The sequence below is a fragment of the Drosophila ficusphila genome, unplaced genomic scaffold, assembly GCF_018152265.1.
Source record: "Drosophila ficusphila isolate 14025-0441.05 unplaced genomic scaffold, ASM1815226v1 contig_791, whole genome shotgun sequence".
Taxonomy (NCBI): domain Eukaryota; kingdom Metazoa; phylum Arthropoda; class Insecta; order Diptera; family Drosophilidae; genus Drosophila; species Drosophila ficusphila.
In genome coordinates, this window is record NW_025064737.1 from 24,469,452 (window position 1) to 24,493,798 (window position 24,347).

Here is a 24,347-nt window from a genome sequence, read left to right on the forward strand (position 1 = left end):
ATTTGGTTTAAAAACATAGGTGTACGTGAAAACCGACGTTTTCCCACCTCTAATGGACTGAATTCAAAAAGAAAATTCAATTTAATCCGTTGCAAATTCGCGTGTTAATTGAAATACCTGCGTTGCAGGCTACAAAAAATAGTGGCCCAGTCAAATGGCCACATCCAGGCGGTTAGAAATAACGCCGAGGAGCCATTAAAGGGGCATAAAGGGCAGCAAGCGTAAAAAAGGCGCGAAAAACTGAGGACGTGAAAATAAACAACGCAAACAACTACCTTAAAAATAGGACGGATAACAGGATAGAAACAAGGACCCATGCAATTCACCTTACCTAAGGACAAACCCATGCAAGCGAAAGCGAATTTCTCCTGGCAATCGCTAACGCAACTGTTAAGAGGCCTGTGGCATCGCTTGTATTTGCCCCGATCGCCGTTTTTGGCCCTGCCTGCTCCGCCTCTGGCCCCGCCCCCAGCAAATACTACGCAGCAACACGCAAGCGAAGAGGTAAGACAGCTGAAAAGCCGAACTAGATATGAAAAGGCTTGGTGAGATAGGAGAAAAACCCGAAAGATATCAAAAATGCTACCTGTCCGCGGATTTGAAAGCACCCATACAGGCGCATACACAAGCGTGCCTGCAAACAGCTGATTGCGCAGCACACCGCGTCGTCAGAGTTGCCACATCTTGCAGTCCCTATTGTTTTGTTTGTAAATAGATATACACAATTAAGAAAACTTTAAACCGATATTGGGTATCTCAGTAAGAAAACTAAAACCATTTATTTTTGTAAGCGCATGTTTGTTATTTTGACTTCCAGGATTGTCGCCTTTTGCAATTTTCCAAAACAATATAAACAATTGTTTTGTTTTTGTATCAAAGCAGGCCAAGGTCATGGAGAAGGTTGCTTCCACTCTCACGAGTAATTTACCGAACAAATTTGCTCCCTTTTTTTCATTAGTAATATTATTTTTATTGATTTTTAAGCTTGTATTAGGAACATTTTTATAAATATAAATTATTTAATGACCAAAACGTGCAATGTGGTGAATTTCTGTCACGATTTAGGCAACCCTTTTGCGCCAGCACTTCTCAACACTCTCGTTGGAGACTCTCAACACTGTCTCAGACGTGGTGAATAAAATACCAAGTGACGTGAATTGTGGGAAAAAAACACGATTTTCAGCAAAACGCACATTATTCCGATTGTGCCAAAAACGCAGGTACTAAAAATAGAGGACAGGATCTGCAGGACAACCGCTGCACATACTTTGCAAGGCAGCAGCAGTAGTAGCTGCAGCACAAATAGCAACAACCAAAACGGCAGCGACAGCGACGCTTTGGCCAAGCAGCAACAACAAAACCAAAGCAAAACCAACGGAGCGCATACAAAAATCAATTTTCGCGATCGTGAAACAAATCGGCAGCAAATTGCAAGGTAGATAGTTAGGAAATTAAAATTCGAAAGTTAATGGTTTTTGGTTTTTATTTGTGGTCTGTTTTTCGATGTACCAATACAGAAGCTGGGCAATTGCAATTTGGTTAGGCGTCCGCTTGTGTGTGTGAGCGAGTGCGAGTGTATTCGTGTGCGTGCCAGCTGTATTCCGTACTGTACTCACCTCTTCGGTAGGAACAGTTTAAGAAGGGGTGGGGAGGTGAGGAGCTGTTCCCATTGCTCACACCACCCGTTGCCTTAAAGTTCATAAGTACATATATATAAATACTATTAAGGTATATCTCCAAATAGGTATCTCCTAGGGAAACCAAAAATCAAAGGACTACAGTGTGTATACTATTTTTTCAGATGCCCAGAACACGGAGACTCCACCACTCAAGGGATCGATCCTCAGCGGGAACACGAGACAAGCGGCGACGACACGATACTGCCGATCATTCGCCACCCCTAGCTGAGGCCCCATCACCGTAAGTTCTCTGTCTACATGTGTACCCATATACCCCTATGTTCTCGGGGTGCTCTTCGGGCTGTGCGAGGGATTACTCATTGTGCCCGTCTCGCAGGCCCAAGGTAACTCGGTGGTACTCATTATTCCACTGTTTACCCACAGGCCTCGGATCACCAACACACATCACACCAGATCGGCGGCCAAGCGAAGGCGACACGAGCTCGATGCCAAAAAGGCCCAGATATCCAAGGAGCCCACGTAAGTAAAGCAAAACAGTGATTTGTTTCCTATCAAAAGGTCGAATCGGAAAATCAATATAAATATGTCCCTTTTATTGGCCATTGCTAAACTCTTCTTTAAATCTATTATAGTGTTGTGTAAATTTAATACAAAAATTCGAATGGAAATTGTAGAAGTCAGAGTCGAAATGCTTTGTGTTGCATTGATTTGTTTATTGAGTAAATCATCAATTCATTTTACCCAATATTCATGCATTTATCTAAGTCGGCTATTGTTTGTTAAAGACTATTGGTTACTGTATTAAAGAAGTCAATTGCGAAATTTTTATTTGGTTTCTCAGCTTTTTTTTTATCTCGGGACTCGCTTTGCATTTGTCTTATTGTGAATTAACATGACTATTATGAAGTTGCCCAATTTGTTTGTAAATAACAAACTAGTTGGGCTTGCAGAAATCAATTATATGCAAAAAACCGATTTGATTTTCTATTTTTTTTAGAAATTGGTCTGAATTTTCTATTTTCCTTTCATTTTAGTTTACGAATTTAGGTAAATCTCTAAGAAAGGCAAATTACATTTTCTAATTATACAAGTCCACATGTAACACAATCTCTAAAAGGGAAAGCAATGGCAGTTTCGAATAGAGGAAGGAGCCGTTTCTTCACATCTTCTCCACAATAGCGAGTAAAACAAAATATCTTTTTGCTATGAGTAAATAAAAAAAATATCTCCGGTGGGGGAAACCATTCGAAAAGTCTCGGGTCTTGTCCACTTAAACTGGCTCTGCCTACTGATGCACGGGTTTTTCCCCTGGTTGGCTGGTTGGCTGAGTCGCGGCCGCCTGAGTGTCCTGCCCACGCAGCTTTCTGCTCCTTGCGACTCGCTTTCTTTGAATGGCTTGTAAACGGTCGTGTCTTTTACGGTCCATGGCCCCATAAAAAAGTGCCGCTCGATCAGCAGGAGCAGTCAAACGGACAAATTAACATTCGGCCATATATGGCAAGTGAAATCTGCGCTGGTTCCTGCCAGCGAAGAGTCATCCTCTTCAGTGGGCTTACTGTAAATTAACGCGAATTCAGCGATTTCTTTGTGCTGACCCCCTTCGGGAGGCCCGTGGACGTGGGCGATCGATGTGATGCGGTGGATCTGGCGGATCCTGGCGGGTTGTCCGCTGCACTTCCTCGCCTTAATTTATGCGTCTGCGTATTTAAGGCGTATTTGCATATTACTCAAAACAACGGACAACTTGAGGCGCGACGTTGTCGCATTTATTATTGTTTAATGCACTTGGCGTGGCCTTTTTAGGTAGTTGCAGCAAGAGCATCTTGGGGAGTTGGCTTAATCAGAGTCGCATTTCGTAATTTATACGCCACTAGCAGCGACCGCTTTCTTTGTCGATAAAGTGACGTTTTCATGCCCGCCACTGCTGTCATTGTTTATTAACCTTTTGCATTTGCCATAAAGCACGCTGGCTAAGTGTTCATGAACCGCAGCACAACAACAGCAGCAGCGGCGTCAGATTAATCGACCTGTCCCGGCTCATTACTCAAAAGCTGGTGACATCTTGCAACGCGGAAGTGGCCGAAAAACGCAGTCCAAATATGAAAATCACGCGGAGAGATAAAGTGTTTGTTAATTTGTTAACGCACACTGTTTTCTAAAAGCACGACCAATAAGCCTTGCTGCATTGAAATCTAAAGTAAACATTATGGGCATTTTTGGCAATAATTTTAAACTTTCTTTCGCTTATTGCAAGCAAGGAATAGTAGTCTCAAATGTTCACTGCCTGCATTTCCGCTATCCTCCGGTTTGTTATTGTCGTTGATCATTTTCAATTTCAATCATTTTTTATTTAAATTACAAGCCATCAATTGGGTGCACGCACGATGGTGCGGCGAATTCGCAGTGTTCGCCCGCTCGCTCGATCGGCTGTAAACTGGAAATGCGAGCGGCGAAGTCGAGCGGTGGGGGCAGCGGTACGGACGGCGCAGAGCGGCGGCAGCGGCAGCCAACCGACACTTGTTCGCTACCAACTTGTCGCTCGATTGCTCAGTCGCAACGACAACTCGAAAGCGAATGGAGGTGCTGGCTTCTTCGCTCGTCGCCGTCGCCGCCGTGCTACCGCCACCAAGTGTCTTTTGAAAGAAAAGTACGACCCAACCGCGTATATATCTGAAAATAATTGTTTATAATTTTTAACAAATGCAGCTTTTGTGTGTCTGTGTGTGCACCTTCTAGTGATTTGTGCGATTCGCGCGATTTGTTTATGCATCCTGGCCAAAAAAAAATAATTCGCGCTGACTCTGCGCCTACGGAATTTCAATTCACAACACCCCCTCAATTATTCCGAGAAGTTTCAATGCTGTGCATACTCTGGCTTTAGAGCAGAGCAGGGGAAATCACTGGCCAATCGGGCACAAAACCTTAGGCAACACAGACGGGTTAACTAAACCAAGATAAGATAGCACGGACTATGACGACGACGCCTACGACTTATCAAAGACGAGTTGCAGGGAGCTGATGACTTGGAGGAACCGGACGTGCCGATTGTGTTTTTTATTGGGCAAGGGATTTCGCACGCATTTCCGAGTCCATTACTCATAGCATCGCAACAAGTTGCTGTTCGTCGGCTGCTCTTGCTGTTGCTGTTGATGTTGCTGACCCGTTTGGAGCCGCAGACTTGCGTTTCCTTTTTGAATCAGGTTAAAAAAGTAAAATTGTGAAAACTGGTCGGAGGAGGACCTGTTCGCAGCCGGGTCTTTGAGCTCGGCGCATGCGCAGACACTTTCTACCAACTTGCAGGCAGGCAGCTAAGTTTTTCCCTCGCTCAGCGAATTGCATAAAGCCTTAACTGGTTGCGTTTTGGGGGTCTTATCAATGAACTTGCCAATGGCCACTGGCCGGCGGCTGGTGACTGGTGGCTGGTGGTTGGGGGCCAATTGGATTTGCCGCAGGCTAAATCGCAGTCAAGGTTCAGGGTTGTTTTAGCAGCTAATTCAATTGTGGCCCTCGCCGTGCTGACAGGCCGAAAGTGTCTAAAACAAAAACGAAATGCGGCCAGAAAGAAGTCGCACAAATGCAGACTGGGTAGTGGGTGGCCAACTCATAAGCCATCGAGAACGTGTTAATTACAAGCAGCCAAATCAGCAGCAGCAGCAGCAGCAGCAGTGCCAATAGACAAAAGGAAATTGTTCGATAATATTAAAATTAAAGGCTGGGCCAAAGCTTTTCATGGAATCTGGCTGGGCGCCGTATTTTTATATAGTAGTCCGCATGCGACGGGCCAAGTGTGTGCACAGCATTGAAAATTAAGGCAATAGTATTCTCAAATTCAAACAGCCAGCGATATACAAATGATAACGATAAAGCTAAAGATAAGCGATCTTTTAAGTGCACGCGTTTAAAGTAAACGTTCCGCAGTTTAAATTTCAACGCCAATTCTAACAAGATCACCATCAACAACAACAACAACAACAAACCAACATCATTGCCCCGCAGCAACATCAGCAATTACGAATAATTAACCAGCGAGCCAGTCTATTAACAACGAATAAAAATCATAAAAAGCTAACAAAATGCCAGTCGTTGGTCAACAGTATGGCAGTGGCTTTCGGCCATACAGCTCCTTTCGAGTGCCGCGCAGCAGTTGTGGCTACGGCAACAACAACAACCACATTAGTAGCAGCAGCAGCAATAACAACCCCAGCAGCAACATGAGCAACGGGGGACAAATGGGAGCAGCAGCTGCCCAACCCCTGAGCAGCAATGGGGCCAACAGATCGACGGTGAAATCGATGCCGGGCAGAAACAACAACGCGCCAGCGGGATCCTCGTCCACCTCGACCGCCTCCTCGTCCTCTTCGATCCATCAGCAGGGTGTGACTGGTGGCAACTTCGTGCGCCAGCAGCCCTGGCGGAGCAGCTATTGCAGCAGCAACCGCTACAAGTTGCATCCCGATGCCCACCAGCAACACCAGCAGCAACAGCGACTGGTGAGCGGTGGCAGCGTCAAGCCACTGACACCCAAGCTGATCCGCCGCATCGAGAGCACATGCTCCACCTCGGCGCCCACGCGGCATTGCAAGGCTCGAGCGCCGCCACCACCCACGCAGGCTGTCCGCCCGGCGAACACGCCCAGCACTGCCAGGAAACAGTATCAGCCGGTGTCGGTATCGGTGTCTCAGCAACCGCTGGGCACGCCCACCAGCCAGAAGCGAACCCACCAAGCGGGCAGGCTGGCCGCCAAGGAGAACTGTCCGGCCCGCGCGGGCCAGCGCTCCTGCAAGAACTATCCGGCGCCTCAACCACCGCTGCCAGCTCGCCGGCAGATGGCCACCAATGATCTCACCAACGGAGGAACAGTGGCTGGAAAGGGCACTCCTCTCGCCCAGCGACGCCAGCTGCCGGCCACGCCCAAGCTGAGCTTGAAGCAGCGCAGCAACGGGTGCAGCCACAACGGAGAGGGAGCTGGCTCCTCGACGGGCTCCAGCGACTCGCACGACTCTCCGCGGCTGAAGAAGGCCTTCTCGAACAAGTTCCCGCAGGGACTGCCCTTCGAGGAGGAGTTCTACGGCCGCAACCGCTCCTACTCGCAGTCCTCGAGCAACTACAGCTTCTATAGCTCCGTGGGAGCGCCCACAACCCCACACGATGATGACGAGGACGGGGACGTGGAGGAGAGTGTGGTCACCCGCGATGAGGATGACGAGTTCCAGCGCAAGCCGGCCACCGACGAGTCGCTCTACGTGGACTTCTCGAAGCTGGTGCAGACCCACCAGCAGCGGCAGTACGTGCCCGCCAGTTCCTGGATCCGAGCCTCTCCGGACGAGGGCGAGCTGCTCCGGAGCAGGCCGACTAGTCAGCTAACTCCTGCCCAGCAGCGGAGGAGGAACAGCAAGTACGCGCGCTCGATGCACGAGTACCTGTACAGCGAGGATTCCGGACAGGCGAGGACGAAGCACCGGTTGTCCGTGGTGGACGAGCCGGAGGACGGATACTACAGCTATGCGGCGGGCACGCCGGACCCCCTGCCCTCGCCGCCACCCACTCCGCGGACGGACATCTACGTGGCCGCTGCTTCGTGGGCTCCCAAGCCGCTCTATCCCGACCGCGTGCTGCTGCCGCCAGCGGATGGCAACAACAACCACCAGAAGGCGCAGCCGCGGCGTCGTTCGGAGCACTTGGGGTCCACGACGTGTGAGTATAAGTGAGTGTCTCTTCAGCATGCGGAAACTCGAGTCTCTGAAAACTGGAGCTAGCCTTGAGTGGCGGCGGCAGCACAGCTTGCTGACTAAGCGTTCTGTCCGCACTTCATTTAAAGCCACCACCTCCTCGCTCCGCTCGTTGTTTCTTCTCCATCTCGAGCTCAACCCAACTCAATCTCGTTCTCGATGATGTTTGTCTTCTGTTTTTTATTTTGATTTTTTCCGTTGTGTTTATACGTATGTTTGTTATTGTTGGCGCTGTGCCGCTACGATTCGGTTCAAGATCTCCCTGCCAAATTTGGTCAAGCACACCGCCCCTACTTATGAGCCGAGTCGAGCTGAGCTGAGCTGCGCTGAGTTGCGGTGTCCAAATGGTGAGCTCCGTCCGGCTCATTAGGCAACTAAGCGCCGGGCTGGGCCAGTTGCAAAGCTTTTAGCGTTCTACCCTCAAGTATGGGGCATACTTCATTTGGTTGAGCGGTTAAATGCCTGTTGGCCCCCTTTCTGTCGCTTTGTTGACTTAGGGTTGCCCAAGAGCTTCGACCTCGTTGGGCACTTTCCAGTGCTCAACATCCACGACGTTCAGTAGCTTGCATTGTGATCGTTTGATTGAGCAACTGATCTCCAGATTTTGATGAAATCCAAGTTCTGATCAATTAACACATTTTATACAATTAGTGCTATCGCAATCGTTAATCTAAATTCTGATTTTAAGTCGGTTTTCCACGTAAGTTTGGAAGGTTCCCCAAAGATTGAATTTCATTTCCACTTATTCAAATACATTTAAAAGGTTTCTGTTTGGCCAACAATTAGCAAAACAAATTAAGATCAAGTTATTAAGTCAGCTTCTCGATACCTATTTATGAGGGCAGAACGACTGCGGCTTTTTAATTTATATTCTGATCACTCATAGTGAAATCATTTCTGATCTGATAGTTCCATCCCTGTCTGCTTTATGAATTCCTTTTTAAATAGCACTCTTGGGGAATATTTTTGTGCAATTATGTCAGCAGCTGGCCGAAAGGAATCCTCGCTCTGTCATTGTCGGTTCCCGCACCTTTTGACTGTTTTTCAGAAGGGAGGGGCCCAATGATCTCTTGCCTTTTAATTTGGGTTTTCGTTTTGTGTTTGGTGTGCTTCTGTTTTTTGCTCGAACTCATTCATCTGACGTTTATCACGATCGGAACAAACCGGACCTGTCTCCGCAGACCCATATACGATCATAATCGGAGCTGCTACCGCCGGCAGCGGAGGCAGCCAACTAAAAGCTGACAACAAAGCTTAGATCTTGAGCACACAGTTCTCGATCGATTTCCGACAGCGCAAGGCAGGCCTAATCGAAAAAAGCAAAACAAATGATCTGAAAACAAGAGTGAATAATGGCTGCAACTCTCAGCGCCAAACGAAATGCTTTTTAATGTATTTTATTGACTTCCTATAAAGAGTCAGCCGAAAGGTGATTGACTACGCACCAAAACAAACGCAAAACTCGCACCCAGACGCAGCGCAACTCGCATAAATCACGAAACAAATAAAACAGTGCAGTATCGAGAGATCTTCTAGACTTGATTTTAAATTGCACACAAATTTCCATCGCTTCCTTTTTCGAACCGAGTGGGGTTGGTGCTGGGGCTGGGGCTGTGGCAGGGGGACATTTCGGCATATTTAATTTGGCTTGTTGTTGAATTCGCTTAACTGTTGTTTGTTTTTGTTAACAGTAATGGCCAGCTCGGTCCGTTTGCGATGGAGGAGATCGAAGGGGGAGGGCGGAGCTAAAATTTCATTACGTTCATTGAACCGGCGATCTCTCTGTGTCTCTCGTTACCGACGGATCAAACTGACTCAGACTCAGACCCAGACCCCGACACTCTCGGTCTGCTTGAACCCGACTTGGCACTTCCTCGTCCAGTGGCTTCCCAGTTCGCAGTTCGTAGTTCCCAGCGCCCAGCTCCTCCTCCTCCTTCCTTTTCCTCAACTGACGCACAAAGAGCTTTCAATTATTTGCAGTGCTCAGCTCACTAACTGCCCGAAGTGCTTATTGATGTCTTTTCGCGAGTCCGCTGTTTGCGCAGACGCAACCAATGACCTTGCAATTGGCCAACGTCACCTCCAGTGATCACCGGCCTGGCCCTCTGCTCCTCCGTGCCCTCAATTCGAGGTCTGCCACCCAAATGGATTTGCATAATCCGGCAGCTGTGTTTGGGCTGCTAACATACTTGGCCACTTACTCATTCTTTGTTAATAATTTTAGCTTTTCATCGGGGATACGAGTATATCTCGGCAATATTTGTAACGGCACTTCTTTTGTCATTTAAGGCGCGCGACAATCATTTGCATTTAACCCAACCCCCCGAACTCTTGGGCCTCGAACTCTTGGTAACTTTTAGTCGGGGGGACGAACCGAAAATTCCGGTTTCTCATTATGTTTCACTTGAAGACAAAGACAAATGTGAGTAGTACTGGCTTCTGCTATAATCAATGAGCAGGCAAATAAAAACAAAGATATTCCATATATACTTTTAATCATATTCAAGTTCTGTTGACCAGGGATGGGTTTCACATTTCGGTTGTGAAGTGTCACAGAAATAAATAGGAAGAATAGATAAATGGATATTTAAAGATGCCAAATTGATGAATTTTTAAACCCGAATTATTCCATATCGGGAGACTCTAGAAGTCAACTTTAAATGATGAGTAAATTGAGATTTAATATGGGAATATATTATTTCCGGAAGTGTCAGAAGTTGATGAATGTTAATAGGCTTACGAAACACAAAAGAAAAAAAATTTGAAGTCTAAAATAGAGTAATTCCATTGATTTGATCTCCTTAACCTTAAAGTTATTTATATCAAACATTAAATAGTTCACGAACCAAGAAAGATTGCCTTGACTCATTGACAGAAATAAAAAGCAGGGGTTTATTGATCCGAGTTATTGAAATTGTTTGGAAATATTTTGGTCTTATGACATCTGATGAACTGTCCATCACGAAGTCGAATGTTTATTGAGCTGGCCCGCCGTAAATAGTTCACGAGCTGCGAATGCGAACCTTGAACCATCTCTAGCATTTCTTGGGCTATTCAACCGCTTTCGGGTATTTTTCGTGTGTAAGCGCATAAAGCCAAAGCCAAAATGACGCATTACTTCTGCAGTTCATTGGAAGCGAAAATTTGAATCCAATTGTTAACGCTTTTTTATTATATTTGTTCAGATGATTATTCGAGCGCAGGAGGGGGTGGAAGGAGGGCGGCTCGCATATGTGCGCTACGCTTTGCTTAATGTATTTATGGCAATTTCAGGGTCAGCACAAATACAAAATACAAAAAGCTACTACAAAACGAAGAAAAATCTCTCGGGCCGCAACAAATGTTTGTCGGCGGTTGGCGGTGCAGGCAGATCTGGTTGGTGGGCTCAAAGTGTCTCAGCTGCTCTATGTAAATCATGAAAACAAAACTGGTTTTCGAATGATTAATTTCATAATTCAATAACACGGCAAGCGCGTATAAGAAACTATTTTCATGGGTTCTGTATATGTCTCGGGTTGGATATTCTTGTTTGCCAAATGGCAAGAGAATTGCAGAGTTCGACTCGCAGTGGGTTATTGTTCTTAGCGGATTTGGCTGTGGCTAATCTGACTGGCTGGATCTCGAGAGCTCGCAGCAGCTAATTGTTGTCGCAGATTCCTTATCATCTTGGAGTCGAAAAAGTGTACATGATTCGTACAAATTGCAGGCCATTAGGGAAGTTGGCCAACACAATGGTGTTTATTGGTGGTTAATTGCGGCATTCACTGCGTGGAGGGGGTTCTCTTGTCCGTTGTGGATGCATAAATTCCAAGTTGGCAGCAAGAATTGGTCAAGGTCGTCCCAATCACTCGAGGAAACGGTGTCCACATGTGGGGAATGATAAGGCCAGAAATGGGATTGGCCTGGCCATAAAGTTGTTGTCTCATCTGTGTGCCCGCGAAAAGTCGAGGCCAACAGAGAAAAGTAACAATATAGAAACCCCGGTGTGCCTGAGCTGGCGAAATCCTCAAGGGCAGTCCGCGAATGAGGAACTCTATAAATATGGGCGCGATCGTTGAATTGCCTCATGTGGCGGCTTGGAATAAAAAGATTTTTCAATCCTTGAAATTATCAACAACTCGTCCGATTGTTTTGTGGTGGGAATAGCCTCTTGTAACCCCTTCAGTCCAAGCAAGTTTGTATTTATTTGGTGCCCTAGCCGTATCTTATCTGGGTTCCCACAGACTGTCATAACTTATTACCTCGGCGAGCAATAAAGCGGTCGAATTCTTACGATTATTCGAAGATCAACCGAGGAGATAATCGGCTCGGGAACATAGCTACCATACTATCATATTTTAGGAAACTATTTCCCAAGATATCTTATCTCATGCACGCCCATATCAGAGCTTTCCTCGTGTGACATCGACCAAACCCTTTGTTTACATTTGCCTCGGCAATGTTTATGGTAGTCGCACTGAACCCCTTGCTCGCGTTCTTTTAGGTCAAAGATAATATTTTATGTGGTTTTTATTAGTCAAGCTTTCGACCTGTTCGTTCGGCTGCCTTGAGTGAAATATTAAGCCAATTACCTTACACAACGCCGATCTGAAATGCTCCGGTCCAAATTGGGCAGCTATTATGAACTGGCTTTGCCATTCGCTTCCTACCCGCCGACCCCTCCCACTCTTCTGTTTCTCGAAATCGGACTCTGGATCTGGAGCTGAATCGGAATCTGAATGTGAATCGACGAATCATTAATATCCAATTACAGTTGGCCATAAAAGCTGTTCTAATTTGCACGCAGCGCGTCATCAATCATAAATCAAAACGCCGAAAGAGCTTGGCTACCATGGAGTTGTGTTCCTTTTATTATTATGTTATATTAGGTGCCGCGAGGCCGTAAGCGGCTTTTCCGCGACAGACGCCAGTCGGAGATCAGAGATCGGCGATAGGTTCAATTCAGTTCGTTTCTTGGCCAAGTGTCTCTTTCCTGCCTACGGAATACGGAGAGGTGCCTGCCTCCAGATACAAAGATACAAAGCGTGTGCGCTCAAGTAGTTTTCTTGGCGGGTGCGCAGGCGTTGAGCTTTGTTGTATAATAGATACACCGATGCAGGTCGGAACTAGCGAACGACCGAGTGTACTTGTGGCCAAAGTCACTTTCAGCTTCAGTTCAGCTCTGTTCTGTGTTTCTCATAATTTGTGCCCAAATTTAGATGCTTTTTGGGGGCCACGTGGGCGATCAGTGAGCATTGAGCAGCTAGCGCAACCGACAAAAATTTTCGTAATCGCTCAATGAGAGCTGGTTTGCCTTATTAGCATATAGCTCGCTGACTTCTTGGATCTTGGATTTGGTAGTGGCTTCATGTTAAGCTTCAGCTTTGGCTGCATAGGTCAGTTATCTCCAGCGATCAGCTGATTCATGCCAAGATCTCTGCCCACCCGCACTTCTGAATCGCGGTGTCTGGTCTTTTTAGGGTGGGTGTGGTGTGGCATGGTGTGGTTTTTGAGAGCCGAGTGGATGTAACATGAGCACGAACATGCGCTACCGATGTTATTGACACAGTTTCTGGCCTCGATCGCCCAGAGCCAAGGGTTCAGCTAGCTCACCACTGCTCTGTGTCACTCCGCGAACCATGAAGTACTCTCGAAGGCATTTGACCGGCGGCAAAGGTGGGCCGCTGCCGCTGCCAGATAGCCAACAGCTGAGGCAGTAGCCATCCGGCCGAGTTGATTAACTTGATTGGTAACGCAAAACCGACTCGCCAACACACGTCTCGCATTCATTCGCTTGCCGGTCCTAAGAATCCGGCGGCAAGGCGAGCGTGGAGCGTGGAGCGGCTTAGCAGCTAAGTAGCTGAGTAGCTGAGTAGATGTGTGTGCGAGTATCTCAGCTAAGTAGCTTTCCATGTTGTCCAATTGGCTGGGCGTTGCTCCAAGGACGGCCATTCATCCGCGGTTGGGTAACAGTAACAGTTCTCGACACCGCCGAAAACTAACCGGACACCTTTCTTTCTCTTTATCTTTGCAGTTTCGATGACAGCATCTCTTCCCGCCGACGCAAGGAGCGCTCGAAGCGGTCGCACCGCAAGTCGCCGGCCGCCAGTCGGCGGCAGCACAAGTACCGCTACAGGGACGAGACCTCCCACTCGAGCTCCCGCCGGCGGCACCGCGACCGCGCCAAGGACGAACGCGACAGTGGGCGCAACAACCGCCAGTCGCAGGCTAAGGTAAAAACTTTTCATTTTATACACCCCACACATAGCAAACAAGTGAAAATTGTAGGCAGGGCAACGAAAAACGGAAAACCAAAAGACAAACTAAAGAAAATTGAAGACGAAAGCTGAAAAGCAAAACAAAGTGGTAAAAGAACATATAAGTGGACAGATATACTTGTACATAAACCGAACGATCGGACCGATTCGACGAATGTGTTTCAGTTAACCAACGCCTGCGTTTCTATGTCCCTGTGCATTGCGCCGCTCGATTGATCGGTTCTAGAATATAGGATATAGTGTATAGTATCCCGCTTAGAAATGCTGTTCTTCAAGCGGTACCTTGAAAAGTCGCAGCAGGTGGCCGACCATTTCGAGAGCCTCCAGATCCCGTGCTACATCAAGATGCGTGACCTGCCGGCTCCTCCGGTCGTAGATCACTGTCGCGACCTCATCTTGGCCAGCTGTTCCCTGCGATTCGTGCCGTACACGGAGGACTGGATAGTGGTGGAGTACTTTGCCGACCACGACAGCGACTACCTAGTGAGCTTGTGTCCCCTTGCAGCCATCATCGATCGATCCGACCACCCACCATAGACTCTTGACTAACCTAATCGCTCACATGTTGCCCGCCTTCTGAGTGTGTGTGTACGATTCTTGATTACAAGTCGAGTGGATCTGTGAGGCGATCACTGATCAGCTATCACGATCCTCCGCCATTGCACTCGCTCGCTCTCTCCTTTCTTATCTATGCGCGTTGAGCTAAATTTGTCATTAGTTGTGTCACATTGCTCGGGTTCTTGGTCTTTGTGGCACAGTGATTACATGAGTAACTCGCTGTAATCAGTATTCAAGAATTAAAATACCGCGGAATATGGAAATGCTTGTTCCAGGGCTCCAACTGCCCAGGCACTTCAGATCTAGGCGAGTGGTGTTGATAAGATAGTACTTGGAGCAAAGTTAAACGTTGAGCAAGGCCTTAAAGCGTGTGTGTTGAAACTAGGAATCTTAAATGGAGTGTGCCCTCTGCACTGGGGAAATATAAAATAATCAGCATGGTGTAATTAAGTGCCCATGAAGTATTGACAGTTTAAATAAAGCGACACAGTAGCCACATCGAATATTAGCATACCTAACCGAATTTAGTGATCCATTAAATGAAAGCAATTAAAGGAGGGCCGTTAATTTTCTAAGCAGTTAATAGCGAAAAGAGGAAGCGCTGTTAAAGCGGCACTTAAATAGAGCAGTAAAGCGAAACCTTGGCAAATGTAGAAATGAAGCTATTCCTATGCGATCTTCGTGCCATCGCGCAATATGGAAAAATAGCTCTTAATTAAACCAGATCTTTATAGTTCCCATTCACTGTTGGTGGTTCTTCGCGGTTCCCCCTGCCCAGCACTCCCCGCTGTCCCAGTTATTTTCGTTCAATTGATCATTTGACATTAACTCGTTGACGGCGGCCAGAGGCTTCTCCTCTTCTCTGAGATGTGATGAGATAGTGCCTCTGGTGCTGCTGCGGATGATGCCTCGCCAGCTTTGCCAGTTGCCCATGTCGCCGCCAATTAAGTGGGCTGAGTAACGCGCATAGAATTCCCACCGCGTCATCGTTCAGCGCCGTCAAGATTCAGTATTTCAGGCAGTTGGAGCAGCAGCTCATCATCCAGCATGCGGCCAAAAAGGCGAATGGCTGCGGCCTGGATCTGGGGCTGGAGGATCAGGAGGAGGGATTCCCCGGCGACGGGGATTCCGTGGTCGTAACCCGCTGCCTGATGATGAAGCGGCAGCGCAACCACTTCGACCTGGTGGCCCTCTGCGACTTGCCCGTGGACAAGTACGCCGGCGACAATTGGATCGTCGAGGAGTACTTCGTGGACCACAATGACGACTACCTAGTGAGTCACTCGAATCCGAGAATCTGAGATCGTCGACGAGTGGTGTCATTTGTTGTCTTGTCTGTTGCATGGTCGGCCCTTCTTTTCTGCGCTCACTCAAAGAAACTTACGCCTTAGACCGAAATAATAGCAGTGCTTGTGTTTAATTTCAAGAAATAGCCAAGAAGAGTCATTTATCCTATAATTTTTGTACCCTTGCAGAACAAAGGGTATTCTAATTTCAGTCAGAAGTTTGCAACGCAGTGAAGGAGACCCCATAAATATTCTTGAATCAGATAAATTCTATCATATAGCTGCCATAGGAAAGATCGAAAAATCTATATAGAAATAACTGAAATAAAATGATTACCTCGTTGTTTTTCATCATGATTTTTGGAACATATAGTTTTCTAATAAGTCTTGAGTTTCAAATTAAATTTCATCAAAATCGGACGACTATATCATATAGCTGTCATATGGACAATGTGGAAAATAAATAGAAAAATCTTCAAAGCTTCGATGTTGTTTATCCTTTATGTATTTTGTTTGACATATTTAATGACTGCAAGGGTATAGAAGCTTTGGCTTGCCGAAGCTGGCTTCCTTTCTTGTTCAACCATAAAAATTAACAATTCCCTTATTTAACGTATATTATTTAGTCGCAAGATGGAAGTAGATGATTTATAGGCAGTGCTACTATTTTGACCCCAGCTATACACACCATATTTGCACAGGGCTTTCTCTCGCCTGATTATATCCCTCGTATATCTGTATATATACTTGTCGGCTCCTGAGAGCGACGCCTTGGGTTGGGGACTCCTCTCCGGGAACTGCGCATGTGCCTCTGGCACAGCTGATGCTTCTCCTTTCTCCGAGATGCGCGCGCAGCTTCATCCGGCGGAAAACGTTTTCTTGGGACGTGTGTGTTTGCCATTTGCTCTAAAAAACCATCGGAAAATTATAAATACACGCGCCGCAGAAAGTCTGCGCTCTTCTCTGCCTGCGAGCACTTTTCGGCAGAGAATTTTCAAAATTTGGGAAGCCGAAACAGATTGAAATCTTCGTTTGTTGGCTGTGTGTCGCCGCCACTGCTGCCATATAAACTATATATCGTTGTCGTCGCCTCGTCTTCGTCTTCGTCGTGTAACGGTACGGAGACCCCCTCGCCCGCAGACTATATCCCCCTGGTCCACCGATCCGCAGATCCGATCTCTATATCGATCGTCTCCTTTCGCGCATTTTGTTTATCGATATGTGTGTGCTGTGTGTGCGTTTCTGTGTTTTTGATTATTTTTTGTATTTGGCTCAGGAACACCAAATTACCGAGTTGAACAATATTTAGAGGTACACACTGGGCGTATGTGCAATGCCGAAACGCATTTCAGGCCGAGAGGAAGGTAGAAAAAGGAACGCAGTCCCAAAACAATTGCTGGGCACCGTGACATAATCAGCCGAAAAACAAAAAACAAAAACCAAAAAACCAACCCAAAACTTAGAACATTTAAGTGTTTTAAAAATAAAACATTAGCAGCGGCAAGAAGAAAATTGTCGAAAACGAAAAACATCAAACAAAACACAAAGAGTGTTAAAAAAGTGCGCGATATTCAATTCGTCGGTCTGAATTTGTTTAAACAAAGCGCGATGCAAGACACCAGAGCCAAACTGTTTTATTGACCCCCCGCAAACGGTGGCGAGTAAATAATTCGGAATATTATAAACCATATAAACTGGGATGGGAGTCGAGCAGCTGTGAGGCGTCCAAAACGCTGATAGTGAACTTTGCACTTTTCCATCAAGTTTGCAATTAGCGAGGCGAAAGATACTTATAATAGAAAAGCGGATGGATAGAGGAGGCCAGTGCAACATTCACTCATCCAAATACACAGAAAATATTAATTGGCAGTTATTTAATTACACAAGTTTATGGAACTCTGTTTGCTGCAGAGGTTTCTTTATGTCAAGCAAATTTTATGAAAGTAGATGCTAGATTGAATACCTTAGTCTTACAAAAAAAAAAATATCATTTTGGCACTGTTCAATGTTTGCTTAAATGGTTATAATATTTTCTCTGTGTACGCGGAGGTGAAGGAGAAGAAGACAACGCAGCGGCCAAGCAAATCAAAACAAAAACTCAAAACTAACAAATGGAGCACACACGTGTGTGTCCGTTAGTGTGAGTACCCCACATAGATACAAACTATAGTGATATATGTATGTGCGCCACGGATCGGCGGGGATTATTCATCGGGCTGCCACATCATCATCATGTTGATCTGCGCCGCTGCCCTCCATCCTCCTCCTCCATCCGCCATCCGCCATCCGCCATCCTCCATCGTCCGCTTTTCTGTTTAGCTGGCGTTTTGTATAATTTTCGAAAGCTATTTTCGTAAGGCTTGCATTTATATTTAGTTGCCACAACAAACTTGTAGCGAAAATCCAAGACACAAACTTGTGTATGGTACAATTTTGGCCATATGATGCGAACCAAAATAAAAGTCAACTGGGGTGGAAAAGTTTTCCCCTAAGTTTTTCCCATCACACACTCGCATGTGTGCGCCCATGTGAATGTGCTTCGGTACAGTGAAAGCTAAGCCAGAGATCAGCAGATCCAGATCAGCGGAGATCGGAAAACTAATGGAAAACCGAAGTGAATTCAAAATGCAATCAAGTCGAGTGCGATAATCAGAGATGCGTAATCTAAATTAAAGCTGTGACCGCAGAAGCTGACTGAGGAATCACTGTACTGGCACCACTGGCGTCACACGAACCGAGTACTGAGCATTAGGTATAGCGCCCGGCTGCGCCAATTTACGTGCGTCGTCGTCTATTTGTTAAAAATAAAAACAGATTTCGAACGGAACACAGAATCGCAGGGGGAAAAGACGCCCGATGAACCCCACCGAGATATCACACATCGGCCAAAACGATCTCTCCAGGGATCCGTCCGCATATTCATATTCACATCGCCATATATCTGGGGCAAGGTGCAGGTTTTTTTGGCTAGAGTCTCGAAGGGGCGAAGGGGCTTTCTCGGTGAGGCGGCGCCGCGATCAGTGAGCTCATTGCTGCGATTTGTAATTCGTATGTGCGCCATACACCAAAACAAATTGGGGGTGGCTATGGGCTTGTACCCCCGCAGAGGAAAAGTCTTTGGTCGAATGACGACCATTGCTGCAATTAGTAAGTCAAGTCGCCGGCCATTTGCCAAAATGCCAATGAGACATTGACATTGAGCGTGCGATCGATCGATCGATTGTTCCCATCCGATCCGATCTGATCCGATCTAATCCGAACATAGCTAATACGACCAGATCCGATTTGGCGCAGGTTTCCTCTGCGGCCAGCGCTGGCAGCCTCGCGAGTCTCGCCCAGCCATTCGAACGCATCGCAATTCGAGGAGTCGCCAGTGCGATATTAGATAACCGAGTACTTTTCATTTCCCCTTGGGATCCAGAAAGAAACCTGACCGCGAACCGGAGGGACCGCCCACCGCCCATCCACCACCATCCAACGGAATGTCCAACGAACTCAGCGAACTGATAGCCCTCGGCTGTCCGGACCTCACGGCCCAGAAGCCGCAGGGCGCCAGCACCCAGGTGGAGTTGATCCTCAACACGGAGCGCCGCCTGAGCATCAAGCAGATGACGGCCACGGACCTTGCCTCCCTGCGGGCAGCGGCCGCCGCCGAGGCGGAGTCCCGCTCGCGGCAGCAGGCGGAAGCGGAAGCCAGGGCCATTGCCCAGGAGCAGCTGCGACAGGCGCGCGAGGCCGAGTCCAAGGCCAGAGCACGCGCTGCCCTCGAGGTGCAGGCCCAGTTGCAGCGAGTGATGGAGAGCGAGAAGCGGAGGCAAAAGGAGGAGGAGCATAAGCACAGCAAGGAGCAGGAAAATGAGGTTGAAGACGAAGAAGAAGAGGTTCAGGAGGAAGAGGAAGAGCACCCGACGAAGGGTTCTTTGCCCTCGAATGCAGGACCCAGGGAGAGGATCACCTCGCTGCCCAGCAACATGGACGATGCCATGGAGATGCACCTGCTGAGTGTTTCGCAGCCGAAGGCCTCGTCCAAGGACGACTCCCCGCCGCAGAAGAGCACCTCCCACCTGGCCGACTCCATCGAGCTGCTGCGAATGCAGCGGGCTGCTCGGGACGCCCGTTCCCACAATCGCACCCGCGAGCGTTCCGTTTCGCCGGAGCGCAATCACGAACGGAGCGCCGCTCCCGATCGCCTCCAGAGCTCCGCGAGCATGAGCAGCTTGGACTCGGCCAGGATCAGTGCCTCGGCCTCGGCCTCTCGACAGCCCAGCAAGGCGGCGAGTCGCAGGGGGAGCACCTCCAGTGCCTCCGGGGTGGAGCCACCAGCTGCGGCAGCACCAGCTCCACAGGCAACCAAGTTTCCTCTTACCAAAACCGTATCAGCCCCGAATGTCATGAACCGACGGCGGAGCAGCCTCACCTCGCTCTTCCCCGGACCTTCGCCATTGGTGGCTCCTGAACCCTCGCTGCACACCAATCCCGATCCAAAGGTTGTGCAAGAGCAAGAGGAGGACCGTCGTCGCGGGCGAATGGAGGATGGCTACCGCGAGATCCCCAGCGGAAAGATGGTGCACCGAACCAAGACACCGCCGCCAGTGGGCACCAATCTGGGAGTCAGCCTGAAGCGGGTGACGGCGCCCAGCGGATCCATAACCATCAAGCCCAAGGAGTCGCCCATGCTCGGAGTGGTGCTCCGAAGGGTGGAGAAGAAGGTGGTGCCGCAGAAGAGCATTCTAGACGACGACAAGCCACTCTACAGCTTCTCGATCGTGCGGAGCGACCACAAGGAGCACGTGCCCGAGAAGAAGCCAAAGCCAAAGCCCGCTCCGCCAGCTGTGAAGCCAAGTCCCGGCGGCATCCTCACCGGTCCGCAGGTGATCCGCACCGCTCCCAAGCAACCCGTGCCCGTGAAGCCACAACGCCCCATGCCCGGAGTGCCCATCACCATCACCAAGATCGAGGGCGACAAGATCATCATCATCAAGAAGATCGTGGTGCCGAAGAACAGTAAGATACCGGAGCAGTATCTGCAGGTTGGTCGTCGTCCACGTCCACGTGCTCGTCGTGTTGGTCATGTCTCTAGTTCGTCTGGTGTTTGGTGTCTCCTTCCTCCTCTGTGTTCTGTTCGAAATCTGTTTCATAGAATTTACCTCGACGCTAGGATAACACTTTACACTCTCAACTAGGAATATATTTGGGTTTTAAGAGCAGTAAGGTTAATTTAAAAGATATAGAAAACGCACACACAGATCACAAGTAAAACCGCGATAAAATCGAATATCTAAATAGAAGAACCCGAACGGTTCGCAGTGCGCGATTGTTTCATATAGATGAGTGAAGATGCCGGCAAGCCAGCAATTGCAGTGCCACCATCGGTTTCCTCCGCCAACGTTCAGTCGCCGAACCTAAGAACCAAAGAGGAATCCCAGCCAGCCATGCAGAAACCCACTCCGCCGCCAGTGTCCACTGGACAGCAGTTCTTCCAGGTGGTCTCACCGCAGTTTGCCTCCGTGCTATCGTCCAGCATTCCGGACAGCAAGTGCGCCGTGCGGTCGCCCATCTCCTCGCCGTTGGCCATCCGGAAGAGTCGTCCACCTCATCTGCCGGCGAGTCCTAAGTCAACACCTCCGCTGCCACGGAAACACCATCCGCTGGCCTACAATGCGGCCACGGGAACGATCAGCAGTCCCTCTGCAACGGCGCTGCACTCTCGTCTGATGGCCACCATTGCCTCGAGTCCGGCCTCGAGTATATCGCTGTCCTCGTCGAGCTCACCTTCGTCCTCGCCACCTCCGCCGGTGCCATGTCGGGCTCCAAAGAACGGGAGCAAGCCGATAGCTGCTGCCATTCCCTCTCCTCCGTCAAACGAAATCAGCCTGGACAAGTTGCTGCAGCAGCAGCAGGAGCTGGAGGAGAAGTCGGCGGCGGCCACGAACAGCGCCAAGCTGGACGCGAACTTCTACGATGCGGAGATCGAGATGATGAACAAGTATCTGAAGAGCCTGCCCGACTACAGCGAGCTGGACCGGAAGCTGCACCAGGAGTTCCAGGAGTGCGAGGATCTTTACGACAGGATCAAGCGGCAGCAGCAGCCGCTGGCCAAGTCCAACTCGCAGCAGTCCGTGGCGAAGGCTGCACCGGGAGTGCCTTCGGTCTCCTCGGGTCTGTCCAAGTCCTCCTCCATCAACTTTGCCCAGAACCCCAGCAGAGGAGGAGTTGCCCCGCGAATGGCCTATCCCTCGATATTCTCACAGACTGCGGGGGAACCCAAGCTGCAGCGCAGTATTTCCAGTTCCAACATGCCGCTGAGTACGCCGACTCCAATGCGTCCGCTGCCCGCCAAAAACGGACTGCAGAGTGGCTCCAATCTGTCGCTCAACAAGCAGCTGATGAACGAATTCTGGAGCGAGAATCTGTCCAGCTCGCAGAAGCGGCAGACGCCGAAGCGAACCTTCTGGAACTACGAGAAGATATGCGGAGCTCAGCTGGGAGACGCTGGCCAGCCCTTCAAAGTGGATGCCAAGACGGCCAAGAAGCTGGCCATCTTCGATCCCACGGTGGCTGAGGCGGCTCAGAAGGAGCTGCAGCGACCGCAGCAGTCGCAGGTTGCACAGCACCATCCCCACAAGCTGCAGAAGAACGCCTCGCTCTCCCACCTGGATCTCAAGGTGCGCCAGGCGGTGACCAAGGATGATCTCTACAAGCTGATCTGCAACGAGCAGTCTCCGTCGGCGGGGTCGGGATTCGTGAGCAGAGTGCCGGTGAAGCAGCAGCCGCAAGTGCAACAGCCACAGGTGCTGCCGAAGAGCGTTTCCATGACGCACGTCCCTGGTGAAGTTGGTCCACCCGGGGGTAATCCCTTGCTGAGGACCTCCAGTCGGACGCACATCCCCTGCTACATGAAGAACCTGCCTGCGTTGAGCAGGAGCACCTCCAACTCGGCGATATTGATGACTCAACCCCGCAAGGAACCTCCACCGAAGGAGCCACTCAAACCAGCACCTTCTGCTTTGGCTGCCGCTCCATCGGCTGTCCAAAAACCCAGTGGAGTGCTGAAGAGCTCCAGCAGTTCCTGTGTGCCCTCGCCCCGCTGTGCCGCTGCCTTCTTCCGGCGGCCGCAGGAGGGCAGCAATCCGCAGCAGCAGCATCAGCAGCCGCTGCAAAAACCGCAGCACGTGGCCCCCATCGAGGAGTCCGGGCCAGGAGACTCCGCGTCGCTGGAACGGAAATCGGAGAAGAGCAACAGCACGATCAGCACGAGCAGCTTCACGGTGACCAACTGTTGCACCACCCACCTGCCGCAGCTCTCCAAGTTCACCTCCTCGTTCCACATCGCCCCTGCCACGGCCACAACCACAGCGACCACGGCAACAGCAACCTCATCATCAGCAGCAGCAACACCAAGCGACCAGCAGCAGCAACAGCAACAAAGTGGGGCGTCGGCTGCCAACTTGGAGGTGCCAACATCGTCATCGTCGTCGGCGGTCACAAAGCGCCAGAAAGATGTTGACAACAAGCTAGAGAAATGTCTGAACGACATGCTAAAGTTGAAGAGCAGCAACAACAGCAGCAACAACAGTAACAGCAACAGCAACAGCAATAGCACAAGTACCAGCAATAGCAATAATAATGCAATCATGTCGCAGTCGCTGACAAGTGAGCACAAAGAGCCGAAGAGCGCAGTCGAAGGCCCCACGACGAGCGGCGTCAGCAGCAGCAGCAGCAGCAAGTACGTGGGCGATTCCCAGATCCCCGTGCCAGTGCAGCTCTACGATCCGCAGAAGCCGCTGCAGCAACAGAGGATCTGCTATCCCATCGGAAAGTCGAACTCTACCTCTCAGCTGCCCATGGGTGGCTACCAGCGATTGCTGCAGCAACAGCAGCAGCAACATCAGCACCAGCAACAGCAACAGCAACAGCAGGATCACCAGCAGTATCCGCAGCACAAGAGACCCTTCTTGAATTGGAACAGCTTCGCCTGCTCCGCCATGAATGGAGCCAGCGACCCCTTCATGCAGCAGCAACACTTGCCTCACACCCAGCAGCAACAGCAGCATCATCTGCCCCACAAGCTGCAGCAGTCGTACTCCTCGTCGCACGTGCCCAAGCAGGCGCCCAAGTCGGGACTGGCCATGTTCCTGCAGAAGAACACCAACAAGGAAAACAAGTTCGGCCAGCCGCCGCAGCAGCAGCCGCCCGGGATGATGCCCCAGATGTACGGCTACCAGGCGCCCCAGCAGCAGCCATCCAAGATGGGCTATCCGCGCATCGGCGGCCCGCTGACGCACTCGGCCTCCTTCAGCTCCGCCCAGAGGCCTACGGCCCTGCAGTTCCACCAGCAACATCAGCAACAACATCAGCAACAACATCAGCAACAACATCAGCAACAACAGCAGCAACACCCCCAGCAGCATTCCAGCTTTGGAATGGGCATGATGAGTCGGAACTACTACAATGTGCCCAAGCAGCCGGAGCGCAAGCCGCTGCAGACCTTCGATCCGTATGCCTATCCCAAGCCCAATCAGATGCAGCCGGTCAAGTACCAGCAGCAGCAGCAACATCAACAACATCAACATCAACAACCGCATCCGCATACGCAGTTTCTGAACGCTTCCGCTGGAGGTGGAGGCGGAGGCGGCGGTGCGGCCGGGCTTCAATACGATCCAAATACAAATACGCAATTGTTTTACGCGTCGCCGGCGTCGTCGTCATCGAACATGCAACCGCAGCAACCGCAACAGCAACAGCAGCAGCAGCAGCAGCTACAACAAAGCAACTCTGTCATATTCAATCACTCAAGCCAGCAACACCAACCACTACAACAACAGCAGCAGCAGAATGAGATGTCCAAGTCCGCGTTGGGACTGCATTTCATCGAGG

At 49.5% G+C, this 24,347-nt stretch overlaps 1 protein-coding gene across 5 annotated transcripts in view; it reads left to right on the forward strand.

Moving 5' to 3' along the window:
• The first annotated feature begins 36 nt into the window (after nt 1–36).
• LOC108097525 (serine/threonine-protein kinase Doa) overlaps nt 37–24,347 on the forward strand; it is a 36,441-nt gene continuing 12,130 nt past the window's right edge. Inside the window, exons 1-4 of one of the 5 annotated variants that reach the window (XM_017199862.2) lie at nt 37–504; nt 1,802–1,920; nt 2,064–2,159; nt 13,383–13,581. In XM_017199862.2, the coding sequence (XP_017055351.1) occupies nt 316–504; nt 1,802–1,920; nt 2,064–2,159; nt 13,383–13,581 (603 nt within the window). In that variant the 5' untranslated portion in view covers nt 37–315. Of the gene's footprint in view, nt 505–1,801; nt 1,921–2,063; nt 2,160–4,183; nt 4,288–5,477; nt 7,345–13,382; nt 13,582–16,013; nt 20,501–20,669; nt 24,347 lie in introns of those variants that run through there. The other 4 variants (XM_017199860.2, XM_017199863.2, XM_017199856.2 and 1 more) reach the window with 4 other exon arrangements.